At 38.0% G+C, this 16,718-nt stretch overlaps 1 protein-coding gene across 4 annotated transcripts in view; it reads right to left on the minus strand.

Moving 5' to 3' along the window:
- The window catches only part of HBS1L (HBS1 like translational GTPase), a 78,107-nt gene that overhangs the window by 12,571 nt on the left and 48,818 nt on the right, over positions 1 to 16,718 (minus strand). For all 4 annotated transcript variants that reach the window (XM_014850576.3, XM_044755455.2, XM_070496401.1 and 1 more), the window contains 8 exons: positions 15,623 to 15,888; positions 14,991 to 15,156; positions 12,209 to 12,326; positions 7,940 to 8,086; positions 6,113 to 6,187; positions 5,448 to 5,565; positions 4,965 to 5,033; positions 2,319 to 2,423 (listed from right to left, as the gene is read on the minus strand). In XM_014850576.3, coding sequence (XP_014706062.2) covers positions 2,319 to 2,423; positions 4,965 to 5,033; positions 5,448 to 5,565; positions 6,113 to 6,187; positions 7,940 to 8,086; positions 12,209 to 12,326; positions 14,991 to 15,156; positions 15,623 to 15,888 — 1,064 coding nt within the window. The remainder of the gene's footprint in view (positions 1 to 2,318; positions 2,424 to 4,964; positions 5,034 to 5,447; positions 5,566 to 6,112; positions 6,188 to 7,939; positions 8,087 to 12,208; positions 12,327 to 14,990; positions 15,157 to 15,622; positions 15,889 to 16,718) is intronic.

Here is a 16,718-nt window from a genome sequence, read left to right on the forward strand (position 1 = left end):
GGGAGTTCCAGGAGAAACTTAAGAGCTCTGAGACAACCTACGGTTTCATTCACAATTTCATGTCTGTCCACATCTGCATTAATCTGAGAGGAAGGGCCATACCTTTCATCAAGGTGTCAAAGAGATTCCTGACTCTGAAAATGTTACCAAGTATGATATTAAGGAATGTTTGTTAAATATTCAACTAAATAAATTTAGTTTTTAAATGTAAAATTAAAATGACCATATCTGATTTTTGCTATGAAACGTGGGACTAAAGACAGGAGCTAGCTACTTATGTACAACAGAGACTGCCTTTGGCTTAAGATTTGAAGAGCTTTCCTACTAGAAGATCAATTAACCATACAGAACTTTATAAAGGTAATATATAATCTGTTTTCCCCCCCCCCAGGCATGTTACACTGTCCAAGCTACGCTATTTCTCTTCTGAAGGACCCTCTTCACTGGGTCTGTGCGTCAGCCACGGCAGCACCTCGGGCGCTCTAACAGAAAGGGGCATTAAACAACCAAGTCAATGAGGAGGAAGCAGAAGGGTCAGACCCTGAGGCCTGAGAACGCATGTGGGCTAGGAGGGCAGCTCTCAGGAGTGGGTGGGTCCCGGGGGCTTCTGATATGGCTCTACCTTTAAGAAACATGGGATTAAAGATAAACGTTGGAGTTTCTCTGGTGGGGAAGGGACTGAAAGAGAGAGGAAAAGAAGGTGGGTGACCTTCAGAGGTGACCAAATTATGACTTTGGAGGTCACAAGGCAGCCAATCTGTAAAGTTCACGATAATTTTAGGACCATGGCTTTAACTCATGCCTACTGACTGTAAAAAAACATTTCTATTCTCAAAAAAGCTCATCAACATACAAAGAAATTTCAAAAATATTGTAACTCGATCACTTTAAAAAAACAAAAGTAGAGGGGCCAGCCTGGTGGCATAGTGGTTAAGTTCACATGCTCTGCTTTGGCAGGCCAGGGGGTTCAGGTTGGGATTCTGGGCACAGACCTAGCACTGCTCATCAAGCCACACTGTGGTGGCATCCCCACATAAAACAGAGGAAGATTGGCACAGATGTTGGCTCAGCGACAATCTTCCTCAAGCAAAAAAGACTGGCAACAGATGTTTGCTCAGGGCCAATCTTCTCCACCAAAAGAAAAAAAGAACAAAAAAGGAGAGAGCTGAACTTGAAAACAATAGATCTATGGAAAATAAAACTTTTTTTTTAAAAGTGCATATTACTTTTTTCTAAACAGAATATTCATGATCCCTAAGCAAGCAGAAAGAAAAAGGTAAAATGGAAATAACTGCAGCTTTCATTCCCTTATTCATTTTTAAATTTAAAACATGTTACCTCTTAATAGATATTCATTAATCTCTTACAATCTCTAAGAAATCAGCTTTTAAAGTAGGCAAATTAATTCAAACAAAATGTACATTTAAATTTATAAACTGGTTAGGTACAACTCTGGATATAAACTCTAAATAAGAGTAACAGAAAGAAACGTATGGAAATCAAAACAAATTTTAACATTCCCAGTAGGTTATATTTAGCTTAAAATTGTTACAAATCATATTACTTTACAGTATAACAGGTCTTCAGTTTTATGTTGAAGTCAGAAGCTTAGTTGGAAGCTAGACTAAGGCTAATAAAGAATTATAAACTCAATCAGAATTCAGAAAAGAATAACACATATATATGTATGGTCAAATCATCAGAAGACACAGATAGTTATCAGCTATGATGAAAGAAAGGTCATATATTAGATCTACGTGCAAAAGCAGTAACTGTGGCACTTCAGCTCAATTTCTCTATTCAACACTAAGATTTTCTGCATTTGCATCTTATTTTCTTACTTACGCGTTCCTATATATAAAAATTTTTTTGGTATAAATACAGTCAAGGCTGTTAACATATAGTAATTCTGAAATGCACATTTCAGCACAACAGACCATAGTAGTTTGTGCTGCTACTGGCTACTTAGTGCCAGGTTGAGGTGAGATTGAAGTTCTGCTACTGAATACTATTTTAAATGTATCTGTCAGGTGTCTCTACATCTGGTTAAATCCTAACCAGTCTTCTTGAATCAGCGTCAAAAAAAATATGCTACCACATTTAGATTGTAATATGTACATATATACACACATAGCCACAACAGAAAAAAATCGTTTAATGTTTTCACATTTTTATCTTTAACAGTCAGTATCATTTTGACAGTCAGTTACAATTTCAGTAAGAGGTTATTTACTCTAGAGTTAATAACTAAACTACTTTTAAAAATCTGCTGTCTCAACTTAAGGGTTGTTCAGCAAGAGACCCTTGCAGAGGAATACCTTTTGCAGTACAAGTTTCATTAGGAGGCATTGCTAGCAGTCGGTCCCCAGTCTGGATGTAACCAGCTTCAATTTTACCAGTTACACAAAATCCAGATCCTTGATCTGCAAAACGAGGCAACATTCTGTAATGTTTCATAGAGTAATGTCATCCAATAATACTGTTAGCGATATTTAGTTCCCCAAAACTAAGAGTTCAAAAAACATTAGCAATTACCATTTCAGAATGTTTAGCATATCTACTAAATATTCTACTCTTGAGTTTCTTACAAATAAAAATATCCATGCTACCAAAAGTCAGAGTTCATTGCTTTTTCAAATATTTACTGAACTACTTAGGTGCCAGGCACTGTGATAAAGCCTGGAGATAAAGAGATGAAAATATAAGCCCCTACCTATACAGAGTTACACTAATGGAGAGAAAGACAAAAACAATGACACTGTCCTGAGACAAATGCTATTTACAATGTACAATGGAAACAGAAAAATGTGCACAGAAGAACCCATGATGGGGGAACCATTACACTTTGGCTGAGCACTCTGAAGAAGAAAGAACGGCCACCAGGAGCTTGTGTGCACAGGTAGAGAGAAGGAGGAAGACACTGCTGATCCAGGAAACTGCATGTGCACAGGCACAGAGTCCTAACCGGATGTGGGATGTGCTAAGACCCTTGTGACATTTACATGGGGGATCACACGGCATAATGAGGGAAAGGCAAGACATGAGGCAACAGAGACAGGAAAGGGACAAGTAACAAAGGGGCCTCTTAAGTCACACTCAAGGCTTGAATTTCATGCTTGGTTAAGTTAATGGGAAGTCAGTAAAGAACGGTGGACAGAGAAGGTACATGATGGTATTTCAGTGTCAGAGAGGAGAGGAAATGCATACATTGACTGTAGAAAAGGAATAAACTCAAGGATTTCAGAATAAGGGATGACAGATTTTGGGTGATAAGGTAAGTGAGGGATAATGACAAAGGGGAGAAAGCTGAAAGGATGATGCATTAACTGTGATCCAGGAAATCAAGGAACAAGACCCATTTTAGCCTCAGTGGATCCGAAGTGTCTACAAGACATACAGGTGGAGAAGATGCATTCCAGGGGACACCAATCCCACCACATTCCAAGAGAAGGGCACCCCAAGAGCACACTCCCTGTGGAGATGTCCGGAGCAATTAGCATCTGTATCAGGAGAGTGAGAACAGGTTTGGGTTGGAGATACAGATTTGGGAAGCATCAAGATGCCCGAGGTAGATGAACTCATTGATACCCACCCAAAAGGAGCATGTAGACGAAGAAGAGAACTGAAGCAAGAGAACACCAGTTAAGAGACAGCAAGAAGAGCCCCCCAAGAAGATAGGAGAGGTCAGAGAAATAGACCACCAGAGAGAAGTTTCAAGGTGGATGTGGCTACCAGCCTCAAAAGTAATGCCAAATTCGAGTAAGATGGAACTAAGACAGAATTGAAAACTGTTCGCTGACTTTGGCAACCAAGAGGTCAATTCATAACCTCAGCGGGAACATAATGAGGACAGCAGCGTAGGCAGAGGCAGGAAGCTGCCTGAAGAGAGAAGGGGAGGTGAGAACGTGGAGTAAGCAAACATGGCTAATCAAGAGAAAATCCAGCACCTCTGTATTTTAAGCAGATAAGCGGCATTCTGGAAACCATTACCATATTTCCTCTACTACTAGAACCTCAAAGCTAATGATGATAATGATGCATTTCAATTGTATTGAAGGATTCTTTCAAAGCACCTTCACTCGCTCATTATCTATTTATTGTGTGTATTATGTGCCAGGCACGAGGGAGGTCCCGCAGATGTAGACAGAGAAGAGACAGTCCTTGCCCCAAGGAGTTCACAAGCTAAGTGAAATACATGGGCAGCACAGAAGCAACTAGAAAAGTGCAGGAAAAATGTAATGATAGAGGGTACAGAGAACACAGAGGACCTTGGGGTATGTGTGTGGGTGAGCTCACCAATTGTGAACTTACTGCTGCTCGGTTCCAAATCCACTCTTCACCCCTGCTCCATGACAATGGAGATTTGGGGGACAACTGACATCTTCATCATACTGATGATGCCAATGAATAAATACATCGTATCGTATTTTTATTGAGATGTTTTATTCCATTTCCATTTCATAGTTTTCTATACAGGATCTTTTATCTAGTTAATAAGCTCTGCTATTAACCCTCCAGTTTTACCCGTGTGTGGTATCTGTCTCCTGACTGGACCTAGACTGCTACAGACGGGGTGGAAACGGGCAAGCAAAGAGAGAGGAGTGATGCATGGTAGACATGGGCAATGAGGCCTCCAGGAGGTTAAGAAATAGCGAACGATCTCGTCTGGTTGAAGGATACGGAAAGTAAAGGGAGAAAAATACCACGAGGCTAGAAAGAGCGCAAGGTTTTTACGCTTGGAAGACGAGTATGAGACAGGGAAACGGGGAGTAAACGGAAGATTCTGGGCAGGGGAGTTAACTGACTAGAACTGTGCACTCTAAAATTAATCTGGCAATGAGCCTTACATCGACATGAAGAAGGGAGAATCTGCAGACAAGAGAACAGTTCCGTGCAAGGAAGGAGGGCAGGAGAGAGGGAGAGGTGGGGCCGTGCTGAAGCAGCATGGCAGTGGCAGCACTCACCTTTGAAAACGTCAGACACACATAACCTAAAAGGCTTGTCAACAGACCTCTGAGGAGGCTTGAAGGAATCTGGGAAAACGGCAAAAAGCAAGGTTTAATTTCAACTGTCACTTTGGAATCATCTCCAAAGAGCCCATTATAGTCTCATGTCTCTTAGAAAATAATCTTTTTTATAAATTATAGCAAGTGCACTGTCATTCATCTAATACTTTGTTGCCTATGAAGTGTTTTCACATATGCTACCTCATTTAGTGTCAAGGAGTCTATGAGGCAGGGGGCGTGGGCATGAGCCTCATTAATTAAATCAGGAGAACTGAGCAGCAGACAGTCTAAATATTGCACATGGTTTCAAAACTGGGAACTGACCTCCTCTGACTACAAATCCCAGACTTCTTCATACATATTCGTCTCCCATAAAGAACTCTAAATACCAGTTAACATCAAGCTCATAATGCCTTAAAATTAACATGGAAATATACTTACCAATTTGTTCTAATAAACAGAGCCCTTTATACCATTTTGTGAGTTCGCTTGATTGAGATCTTGTGGTGAGATTCTCACCACTGAGACCACTCGTAGGAATAAAAGCTACATCACTTTCCTATTAAAAAAGATTGAATATATGAAACTTAATACAACACTGTTTAAAAGTAGTTAAAAGGTTCCCCATAGCTATAACTGCACCAATTTTGCAAAAGCAACACAATGTACTTTTTAAAAAGTAATAGAAATCAGAGACCCTGAAGTTATCCCATCTAATAGTTTTTAACTTTTTCAATTTTGTGGGAAACTTGCAAATTTACTCCAACACACTCAAGCATTTTTACCTGGTAACACAGGCACGTTTCACATTTTTGCTGGAGAAATTCCTCTCTACTAGTTTCCACAGTCCTACTCTAATAGGTGGGGGGAAAGCCTTTTACTTATACTAAAACCAAGCTTTCTAAAATATACGCTATCTTCCAAGGAGAAGTAATCCAAAGAACATGAGATAAGATATACATGACACCAGGGGGAGAGGGGGAAGTAAAAGCAAAAAGAATTAAACACACTTAACGAGCCAAGAGTATCAAAGTTTTAGTTTTTGTCGCTCACATCAGTAAGATGAGATTAATGAAAGTAACTAAATAAATTTAAAATTACCTTACCTTAAAACCTGCTTGCTTAAGAAAGTGCCCAAGTTTTCCAGTAATCTCTTGAAATCTTTCTTGTTGCCAATTAACCTGATAAAGATCCAATTTATCTTTAAAACTATGCTTCAGACCATGCTATATAAAAAAGTTAAATTTCTGCAATAAAATGTAAATAATCAAGACTATAAAATATAAAATCTATTAAATATAAAATCTGTTAAAATTAAAACTCAGAACATCAGATCTTACTAAATATGATCTAAAAGTATCTTTTCCTACAACAGAAAATCTGGAAACAAACTCCAATACATACAGAATTTTTTGCATAAGCTAAAAGTGACTTCAAACTTGGATAGTAAAAGTGAATAATCTATTAAACTGTGCTTGGACCAACTGCTGAAATACAATAAGATTACTGACACACTCCCGCAAGCTAAATAATGTAAAAATGTACATGTAATATGAACTCGAGATAACGATATGCAGGTTAGAGTATTTACGAGTAAGTGTAACTTGGAAATTCATGTCAAAATAAGATGGATTAATGGATGGATACAGGGGTAGATTCACAAAAATGTTATCAAGCAAGTAGCATAACGTTAAATAGTGGGTATAATATGAGTGTTTACTATAAAATTCTTTCAACTTTTCTTTATATTTGAAAACTTTCATACTAAAATACTAGGAGGAAAAAAGGTATATGTAATAATGATACTATAAAAGAACTAACTGTGTAGAAAAATGAAGGTGACTCTGTATCTGATCCCAAGGTAAGAAAATATCTACGCATAAAGAAGTCAAAAGAAAATATTTATAAATTTAAATGTTACTGAAAAACATACCATAAACAAAATGAAAAGTAAAATAACAAGTTGAGAAAAATATCTAAAAGATAAGATAAAGGGTTGACATCATTAATAAATAAATTATGCTTACAAATGGTTATGCAAAAAAGCTTCAAAAATGAGCAAATTATTTAATTCCAAAAGAAAAAGTACAAATGGTTAATAAATATACAAAGTATATTTAAGTATTATTAATATTCACAGAAGAATAAGTTAAAAAAAAGAAATATCTTGTTTCATACATCAAATTGGAAAACAATTTTTTAATAGCAGCAATGTTGATAAGAGTCTGGGAAAGTGAAGCCACCCATACGTGCCAAGAGTGAATAACTACAACTTTTCTCAAAGGCATGTTGGTCAGGTACAGCTAGTCTTAAAAAGGAAAATGCCCTTAGGCCCAGAAATTTCCATAGAATAAACCATTTCTGAATACATACATACACACATGTGAAACAACCGGAAATATTCAAAAGTAGGGGATTGAATCAATTACAGTATATGTTTAAAAAAGACTACAATAAATCCATAAAAACAACCTCTTTATACAAAAATTATTAATTACTTGGAAACACGCACAAGAGTATAGTCAACTTTTTGAAAAAGCAGATAATAAAAAGATTATAATCCAATGTTGTAAAGAAAAAGATTTTTATGTATAAAAATAAATTGGATGGATGTACAAAATGAAATGTTAAAGGTTTTTTGGAGGAAAGCAGAGTTGAAAATATAGGCTGTTTCACATTTTCTTTATACTAAATGTATATTATTTTATAACTAAAAACAATTTTAAGATTTTTAAATTAATTTTGAAAATGACAAGACAATTTCTAGCTTAAAAATTACTATCTCACTTATTTAAATATCAGGATCATGAATTTATTTTTTAAAATAAGGCAAATGGACTAATCAAATGTACACCAGTCACATGAGATCATCACTGAGGCGGAACAGCACCTTAATCGGCATCTAAAATGAACGCTCATAGGCCTTTAAATACCTGATCCATTTTGTTGACGGCCACTGCAAGCTGTGTGACCCCGAGAGACCGAACCAAGAGGCCGTGTTCTCGTGTTTGTCCTCCTGTCTCAAATCCAGCTTCAAACCCTCCCCTGCTGGCATCTACAACAAGAACGGCTACGTCTGCCTACGGAAGAAAAAACAATCTAAACAAAACATAATGCCACGGCATTTTAACTCAAAAGACACGTCATACAGTTAATTGTGTTGGTCAGATTTTAAAGGCAGACGCCAAACACCAAAGCAAATCAAACAAAAGAATTACATGATAGATTAAAATTTTAAAATAAGAAAAAGTACTAACATATGGCCAAAAATAATGACATAAAGAAGAATGAAAAATGTCCATATTTGACTACCATAACAATTAAAATATCTAGGCAAAGGAGGAAAATCATAGAAAAATTAAAATCCAAGTAAACAGGACAAATATTTATAACATATAAGGTTTAAAAGTTATCATCTTACTAGAAAGTCTTTACCAAAAAAGGAAAAAAAGATATAGCTCCATAAAAAATGAGTTAAAGGATATAGCAAACAATTTGCTAAAGAAGAAACATGGCCAACAAACATGAAAAAACTCAAATTCATTAGAAACCAAAAAAAGGACAATAAAGACACATCAACAAAGTCCTCCCCTCTGCCATTTTTACCAACCACACCGGGAAAGAGTAAGACATCATCGACTGTGAGTGGGTAGCGAGGCGGCGCCCTCACATGCCTTCACACTAAGCACCAGGGCCTTAAAATTAGGTACACTTGGCTTCTCATCAACTTCACCTCTAGGAGTTTATCCCAGAGAAACAGTAAGGGGTCTACAAAAACATTTGTCAGAGTACTGTTTATAAAGATGAAAAACTGAATAAACGAATGATGAAAAACAGCATATTCACCCTCTACAGCCACTGCAAAAGAAACTTGAACAGTTTCCTAACCCTTGTGGACTGTTTGGAGAATCAGACGAAAGACACTTCTCCTCTCAACCTCAAGTTACACACGAAAAGGAGGAAGCCCGCAAAGCTGAGCTGGAGCTCCCCGTCCTCACAGGCCCTCCTGACACTAGTTTCACAGGTGCCCTTGACAATGCTTTTGTGCTGGTGCTTTTTTATGTGACTCCACTTGCATCATGGAGATGCAACCTTTGAAAATTTGCAATGAACAGTTTGTGAAACCAAAAGATGTTCCTCTGTTTTCATTCTCATCAATTATTTCTGTCAATGCCTTGTCAGGATATTTTTTAAAGGAACACTCATTTTTCCCTTTTCAGCTTTTGCCTTGTATGCATACCTGTTTTCACAGAAATGTGCTTTTCTGTAATCCAGGAGACAATGACTGAGTTCAGCTTTCCCCTCTTCAGCTATCCTCGGACTGTTACAGATAGTCACTTCCTCTCAAGGGTCCTCATCCACACCAAGTGCTCTGGCCTTTGGTCAGAATGAAGGCCACAACAGCTTTTCTCGTCACTGTATGTTTATGCTATCTAGTCTGTAAAGAATCTCACACACATTACCATATAATCCTCACGGTAATGGGAAAGGAAACGGTCACAAAGTAAGCAAAGAATTTATCAGTTACTTTGCTCTGGACGTCAGAATTTAAAGTGGAAGTATAATCCACGTACTTTGGTGGGGCAATTTACAGGATTATTTCTATTTCTTTTTCCTTTCATTCCTACCCAAATACTCCTGCTTTACTTCTACTCTCGAGTGCAGCATTCACTTCCAATCCTTCATGACGTACAATGCCAGACTCTAATTTCTCAATGAGATACAGTTCTCTTGGTCAAAGATTCTTAGTTAAGAGCATAAACTGGAGAATCGTGGAAACATGGCTTTCATTCGTGTGTAGTCACTAACAGGTCTCACACCTCAAGCAAAGGGTCCAATCTTCCTGGGTATTAATTTACTTGCTGCACGAAACACTGGGGGATAAACGTAGTTTATATAAAGCACCGAGCCCTGACCTTCCAACTCCCTAGGACCAATAATGATAAATCTCTTTCTTTATCAGGCTTTGCTAATAACTGTCAAATTGTATTTACTTTCTTAGGCTAAAATTCAAAATTCGCTGAATTGGTATGAAGATATCTAAGGCCAGGGGCTGGCCCAGTGGCATAGTGGTTAGGTTCATGGGTTCAGATCCTGGGGGAAGACTAGCACACCGCTCATCAAGCCATGCTGTGGTGGCACCCTACATACAAACTAGAGGAAGACGGGCACAGATGTTAGCTTAGTGACAATCTTTCTCAAAGCAAAAAGAGGAAGACTGGCAACAGATGTTAACTCAGGGCCAATCTCCCTCAGCAAAAAAAAAGATACATAAGGCCAAAAGTATTCGTCCTAATCCTCTTTCGTATTACCACCTCCAAAAAACTACCTGGCAGTTTCTCTGTTCTTTATATGAACAGTTTGTCTTTGGGAGCTCCAATGCCTACACATGATCAAGGAAGCCCTTTCAGCAGTTGAAGGCGCTCTCTCCTCATCACGTGTCCTGTGAGCATTCTCTCGTAGCACATTTGTGTTGGCCTTCTCTTACCTTCCTGACTGAGGAGAGGCTGCACGTCCTCTGTGCTTCTGTGTATCCCCAACAGCCTACACAGCACTCTGCACACTGGGTAAGTGACTCTGATTCTATTTCTTCACTTGTCATATAATGGAATTCAATTAGATAAACTCTAAAACCCCTTCCTACCCTAACTGCTTGAGGAGTTTGGAATAAATGATCTTTATGACTACTAGACTCTAAGGATCCAAGATTCAGAAACATTTTACTGTCTAACTGCTTGTTCTGGTGTTTGCCTCTCCAGGGAAACCACCAAGTCCATCGCATACCCTCACTGCCTACCACAGTGCCTGGCACACAGCTGGCATTCAGTAAGGATTCACTGAATGAGAAAGAACAAACATATATGCATACACATACACAGATACATACACACACAGACACACACGAGACTCATACATATAAGGAAAGAAAGAAAAGTATAGCCTTCGGCAAATGCAATTAGAATATACTAATTTAAAAGGGGATAATTTGTACTTCACGGAGTTGTTATACAGATTAAAATAAATGCCCACAAAATACCTCATACAGTGTCTGGCCCATAATAGGTACTCAATCAACAATGATAATTATTATTTTTCACTCTTCATTACCACATTCAGTCCATGAACCTTAAATTAATATTCTGAAATTATGTATCAACTTTCTAAAATAGAATCAAACACTTTCTCACTAATCTTCAAATATATTCTAATTTATTCATATAACATCCTTCTGAGATTGACAAATGGTCATATTAACATTCCCTTTTAATGAGTGGAAGAACTCAGAGATGGTGAATTGTTGAAGCCACTCTTGCCAAGTGACAGGCATATTTCTGAACTCTCCATGCTATCCAATAATCACTTATTATAAAAGAAATGAATGTCCTATATGTACACTGCTATTTTTACTATTTTAATTATTTAAAGTTACAATCTTTTATTTTTTTTCAGTATCCTTATTAAGAATCATGTAAGTTTACAAATTGCAATTGTTTTTTAATCCTATAAAAAAAGTAAATAAGCCACAGGGGGAAAACTCCCAAGCTTCATTATTTCTGCATAAATTAGCTCTTAAAAAGGGTACAGGACTCAAATAAAAATATAATAAAAATGCAGATGTTGAAATATTCATTCCAACCTATTAATAAATGAAATATAAGGCTATACCTCATCAAGCACTTTACCATTATTTTTACGATAAAGAAACTCATAGCTTTTATTCATTTGCTTCATTGTAACAAATTAGAAAAGGTTTTATAAAGTACTGATAAAGATATCAGGAAAAAATAATATTTCTCTATTTTTTGAAATTTTTTAAACAGTTAAAATTTTAAATTTTAAAATATTTTAAGAGTTGGCCCAGTGGTGTAGTGGTTAAGTTCATGCGCTCCACTTCAGCAACCTGGGGTTCATGGGTTCAGATCCTGGGCATACACCTGCACATCCCTCATCAAGCCATGCTGTGGCGGCGTCCCACATATAAAAAAGAGAGGAAGATGGGCACAGATGTTATTAGCTCACCAACAATCTTACTCAAGCAAAAAGAGGAAGATTGGCAACAGATGTGAGCTCAGGACAAACCTTCCTCACCAAAAAAAATTAATAAAAAAAATATTTTAAAAGTTATAATCCTAGAACAATAATCTCAGCATCAGAAAATTTTATCTACTATCAGTGCACTATAGGTAAGGAAATATCTGTACCTGGGCTGCTCCTGTAATCATATTTGGAATGAAATCCTTATGGCCTGGAGCATCCATTAATGTAATAACTTTGGTTGTAGTCTCAAACTTTGTCATACCAACATCCATTGTCACTCCCCTTAAAGAAAACACAGAATGGTTAGAACACACTATCTAAATAATCAGTGTTACGGATTCAATTATTTCATACTACAGGATAAATGACAGTCTAAATTCTTAAGTAACAATGGAAATTTTATTATATAGTCTATTATTTTGAATAATTAGGCTATCAGTTGGGGCTGGAATTTCTGCTGTCATAGAATCACAGCTGGATGGTTTTAAAATAAGGTTGTGGATGCAACAAAAGTTTAATCAAAATGATAGATATTTCCCATTTCCTTCTTTCTTTTTTTGTAAGAAGCAATGTAGATTGTGAATAAAGACAGACATATGGGGACACCTCCAGAGGGGGAACAATAAACACTGCACACGAGAAAATGAAGAAGGACCACTACCAGGAGGTAGTTTTCTCACCTTATGTTTATGCTTTACTAACTACAGAAATAAACTTATCAAACTTCCATTAGCAAGGTTGGTCCAGTATCTTGTTACACATTTAGAAAACAAGCAATGCCAAAGGAGATGCCCAATTTTTAAAATGGAGAAAGATGAACAGGAGTTTGTTTTGCATCCCATTTCATCCTACTTGGAGACCAAGGTAGTACCTCTCCCTAGCCACAAAAACGTCGATTCAGATTCTAAGGAAGCCCCGGAGGCTCCACAGAGGCACCGAGTCATTCTAGACCCCAGCAACTTTGAAGGGGAGATCAGGTGGGTGACACACTAGTAACTGTTCACCCTGGTTTGCCCAGGAGAGCCCGGAGTAATGAATGAGCACTCCCTTTTACTACCAAGCGTCTCGAGAACTACAACGATGAATCATGTGGTCACCCCAGCAGTGAGGCAGCTGTGGGCCACCGTAGTCAGTCCTTCTAGTTTACCCTGAAACCATGAGCCACTGAGTTTGCAAAACTGATGCTTAATTCTCTTCAATAATACCCAAACGATTGTCTTTAGAAGAGTAACAAAACGAGACTTATCCTGAGCTCCTCCCTCAACTGCTCTGACCAGAATATGCTCCTTTGGCTCAGCTCTGGTCTGGATTTGTAACCCAAAGGATACGAAAACATCACTTATTTTACTAATTTCTGTTCAACAAACAAGCAGAACAGAGGATTTACAAATATTTAACGCTGTGGGATGAGCAACAGGGTATATTTTTAAAACGTTATTAAGAAACACAAAGTGTGGTGAGTTAAAACTCCCATTATGTATCTGGAAGTTTCTGCTATCTACAGAATGAAGGAATATTCTAAAAATTGCATCACGCTAAGCAATAGGGAACTAGCAGCAGCAAAAATATGACCAGTAACCAGCAGATGTAGTATTTAAAAAAAGACAAATTATTGATCACTCTAGAAATAAGACAGATTATTAGCTCACTTGCCAGCTCAACTCACATATTAAGTAAATTCAAACAAGTCATTTGAATTTAAATTATACTGTTCTCAAGCTCTCTACCTACTTAACAGATGACAAAGAAAACTAAAAAAGCCATATCTTTAATAATCTGCTTGGTAAGTTGACAGATGGAAATTATTTAGTTTTTTAATATTGGTATCATACCAAATTCCACTGTTTTCCAATATTAATTTTCCAAAAATCTGCAACTATCCAACTAATTTTTCTTACTAGGTTGGAAAACAAGCTTGTTTTACCACATAGAATAAAAATGACACCTACAAGGAAAAAAAACCCACTATGATATAAATTCCTATTTATCAAAAGAGCTAAAGAACACTGTGACCCCCTTTATTGAGATCACCTTATATATTATAACGTAGCATATCCAAGACTCCAAGAAAATAAACATATGCATTAAACGAAAGTATGAAAATCCGAAGAGATTCTCTAATCGTCTTCAGAATGAAGACATCGGGACACAGACTCATCTCTTTGTCGACTTGGGGCTTTTGGAGGACTTCAGTCTTTAGAGTCATTACTGTGACACCGTTGATTTATCTGCCGCTTCACTGAATTATTAACGTGTGCTCTTTCCTTCCTGACAAAGGCACCACTGGCTCCCCATCCCTAACAGTTCTAACGCGACATGCAACCCCACTCCAAAAAGACTTGCAGAGACACACTCTTCTCAGCCAGAGGTACAGGGGTAGCTGTACTCTCCTGCTAGAATCTTCCTAGGTTAGCACTGAACACTGACAGACGCAGAGGGACTAAGTGCCTGGACTAGATCTCTACGGCAGGAAACGGCTTTAATTACTTGCTTGTTGACTCTGTCTCATAAAAGCACAGCACAGACAGCATAAAAGCGGTAATTTGGATTTACTGGTCATTTTGATTGCAGACAGAAGATGGCCTACTGCAAACGTTACCTTCCCTTTATAATCCGAAACGAAATTAAGAGTCTTAATCAAGTCAATCCGACACAGGAAGCAAACAGCTAAAACTTCTCCCATACAACAATCAGCTGAAGGTTTTTACTGCTTTTTTGTGTATGTTTTTCCATTTTTTTGATAAACATTCTTTTAAAACTATTCTTACAGAATTTGGAAGAGTAAAACACGCATGTAGATTACAATGAAAAATACGATAAAAATGTTTCCCTAATAATTGAAAGCTTTTTCTAAAAATAGTCTCTACAGTATTGCATGGTACATCTCACACATATTCAACACATATATATCATTTCAAACCAAAAACTGTGAAATAGAGTGACTACCTTTCCCTCTCTTCGCCAGTCTCATCCAAGACCCATGCGTACGCAAACGAAGCTTTGCCAGCCTTTTTAGACTCCTGTTCATACTTATGCATAATTCTTTTGTTTACATTACCCAGAAGATAAAGCATATGGCCCATCAGAGTACTTTTCCCAGCATCAACATGACCTAAGGAAAATTGATTCAGGATTAATACTAGGCACAATTTCCAGCTGTTGTTCACATTGAGGCATTGCCTGAACATGTAATGCAACAGTTCATGTGAGCATTTAGAGTAATAAACACCAATTTTTATCAAATGAGAGGTAAAACATCTAAATGGAGAAAAAAACAGCACGTCTCTTTAGAGATGGGGGGGATTTCCCTGGTTTTTGGAAATTAAAATTGTCAACAAGACATGCCATTTTCAAAACATTCACAAAGTGAAAGTGCCACAGCCACGTCTGACGACCTCCTTGGTCACCGGCATCACGGCACCCAGGGTGACAGGGAAGCATTACGGTGCAGTCTCCTGGTTCACGTGCACGAGGCCCACACAGAGACTCAGAGTGGGACTCGAGCTCCCATGCCACCGCCAGAACGCTGTCAGGCTAACGCGGAGCTGACGGACAACCAGAGCAACAAAGGGCGTTACCAATGACCACCAGGTTGAGGAGCTGCTTCCCTCCTTGCCGCTTCTCCAGTTCAGCCTTGACATCGATTTGCTGCCTCAGCCTGCTGGACTTTTTCATTGGTGCTGGTGCTGAACTCTGCTCTTCTGCTGCTTGAATGGCGTGGGATGGAAGAGCTGATCTAGAAACGGTCTCAGGAACATCAGAAGAAGCAGCACTGCTGGCATCTTCACTAAGAAGCCCTTTCTGAGGTGTGTGGAAACTATGACCATTTTCTTCAGCAGTTACTCTATGAAAAGCAGAGACAGGAAAGAGTGTTTAACCAACTTGACTCAAGTCCTACAACGCCAGAGGCCAGAAGCCATCTCTTTATATTTCTCACACTTGCAAGCCAAAAAGGATCCCCGTGGTGTGAGGAGACATTTTTGTAAAAACTGGCACCAAATGTATTCCTGGAGATAAATTAGTATTAAAAAAGAAAACAGTTTTATCCCTAACTCATTCTTCCAACAGGACAGAGACTTACGATCTTTTTTGCTCAAACACTGTCTTTAAGGGAGCTAACTCTAAATGTCTACATGTTCTTAATACTTTGGGCAAAGGAACTTCAATTCATTAATTCAACAAATACTTGATTTACTAAAAACCACAACATATACCAGGCACTTATGCCGAAAAGAAAAGAAGATACAGAAATGAGAAAGTCACCTACTACTCCCAAAAGCTTACCATCTGCTGAGCGACTCAGACACGTAAAGCGGAAACAAGGCCACCTAGCCTAACTTATTCTCTCTTTGACAATGAAGACGCCTCCAAAAGCAAACACTGATCCTAGTTCTTCACTAGCTCTTTGACTCTTTTCCATGGAAACTACAGCAGCGCTGGCCCATGGACAGCAATAAACAATGCGATCTCATCAACCAGATTACGATAGGCCTTACGTTTCCTTCCATGACTTTAGATAAAGAGAACTACGACAAAGAACCAGTGACACTGCAAGTTATTAAGAATGGAGCTCCAACGCAATGTGGAGCTGGCAGAGAACTACATACGTAAAGCAGTTTATAAAAGTCACTTAAGATCGCAGCATAACGGAAATGTTTAAGAATAGTAAATCTA

This window comes from Equus asinus, chromosome 24 (assembly GCF_041296235.1).
Source record: "Equus asinus isolate D_3611 breed Donkey chromosome 24, EquAss-T2T_v2, whole genome shotgun sequence".
Classification (NCBI taxonomy): domain Eukaryota; kingdom Metazoa; phylum Chordata; class Mammalia; order Perissodactyla; family Equidae; genus Equus; species Equus asinus.